This window comes from Myotis brandtii, unplaced genomic scaffold, assembly GCF_000412655.1.
Source record: "Myotis brandtii unplaced genomic scaffold, ASM41265v1 scaffold488, whole genome shotgun sequence".
Taxonomy (NCBI): domain Eukaryota; kingdom Metazoa; phylum Chordata; class Mammalia; order Chiroptera; family Vespertilionidae; genus Myotis; species Myotis brandtii.
Genome location: NW_005368638.1, coordinates 2,325,842 through 2,327,192, shown reverse-complemented (window position 1 = coordinate 2,327,192; position 1,351 = coordinate 2,325,842). Strand labels below are relative to the sequence as shown.

Here is a 1,351-nt window from a genome sequence, read left to right as displayed (position 1 = left end):
CCAGCCCTGGTCCCGGTCCCAGCCCCAGCCCCAGCCCCATTCCCTATCCCTTGCATCAGCCCCTGCCCCGGCCCTGGCCTCAGCCTCAGCCCCAACCCCAGCCTCAGCCTCGGCCTCAGCTGGTTTGCAGTGTGCACTCCCCAGCAGAGCTCCCCTTCTCCAGGGCCATGAGCTGTGAGGACGGCTTCTTCAGGCAAAAATTAAGCTCTGACCTTTCCTCACACATGTCCCCCCAGCATGTGGATCCTGCCACACGCAGTGCGGCTCCTCCACTCTGGTCACTGGGTCAGGAGCAAAGACCACGGGTGCTTAGGGCAGCAGCAGCTCCGCGGCCTTGGGTGGGCGGGAGCGGGCAGGGGTTCTCCAAGGGGGCGGGCCGCTAGGTAAGAGCACACTTTTGCCACATTGTGAAGAGACTGGCCAGATGTGAACAATTTTTTGTTTCACTTCTCATACTAAGCAGAAATGTGGTCCATCTCTGTGGGCTTTATTGTAGTCTGTGATTGCAAGAAGACAGATGGAATAGTGCCAATAGTTGCAGTCCCTTCTCTTTCCTCAGCATGGACTGAACTGTCTTCAGGGACCAGGAGAAAGTGTTGGTCAGTGCTGTGTCCAGCCTTTGTTAAAACTTGATATTTGCTGTAAAGAAAAGCAAAATTAGTTTAACAATATATGTGTACAAGTCTAGTGTGGTTCTTGCTAATGTTTCTTTCGTTACCACCACAGCTTCTACCGTCAGCACCAAATCTGGGTCAACGACTGGGTCCCTCCAGCGATCCCGGAGTGACATCGATGTGAATGCAGCGGCCAGTGCCAAGTCCAAAGCCTCCGCGTCAGGCTCCGCGCCCTTCAGCTCCGCAGCGGCCTTGCCTCCGGGCTCATACGCATCCTTAGGTAACCAGATCTCCGCCACCTTCCCCGTCTGCTCCTTGAGGTGACACTTACCTCTGCTCTGGCTCACTTAGCTAATTCCAAGAGCAGTCCCTGAGGAGCTTGCCACTGTCGCAGGGCTGATGTGTGAGATGAGTGACTGGCCCATTGCAGGTTAGCAGCTCCCTTCCGTCGAGCGTCCCCTTTCTTGGGCGCATCCTGCTTGTTAGTGACGAGCAGGTAACTGGTGCTCACGTGGTGTGTGGCACTGAGCACGGCCTGCCTTCAGCTCCCCTTCCTCGGGGTGGCGCCCACGCGCTCCCTTCCGTATCGCCAAAGCTGGGTTTCCTCCCCTCCTGACTTTGGTGGGAGCAGAGCAGGCAGGGTCTAGTGAGGAATTCACCAAAGAGAGTCACTGTACTTAGATATTTTCTAATTTGAAAATGTAATTGGACTGGGAGTGGGGAAGGCTGGGGGTGGG

General features: G+C 56.0%; 1 protein-coding gene across 23 annotated transcripts in view; it reads left to right on the top strand.

Annotated features, from left to right (window-relative positions):
* The window catches only part of CLASP1 (cytoplasmic linker associated protein 1), a 285,149-nt gene that overhangs the window by 150,432 nt on the left and 133,366 nt on the right, over window positions 1–1,351 (top strand). For all 23 annotated transcript variants that reach the window (XM_014547896.1, XM_014547897.1, XM_014547893.1 and 20 more), the window contains one exon: window positions 727–894. In XM_014547896.1, coding sequence (XP_014403382.1) covers window positions 727–894 — 168 coding nt within the window. The remainder of the gene's footprint in view (window positions 1–726; window positions 895–1,351) is intronic.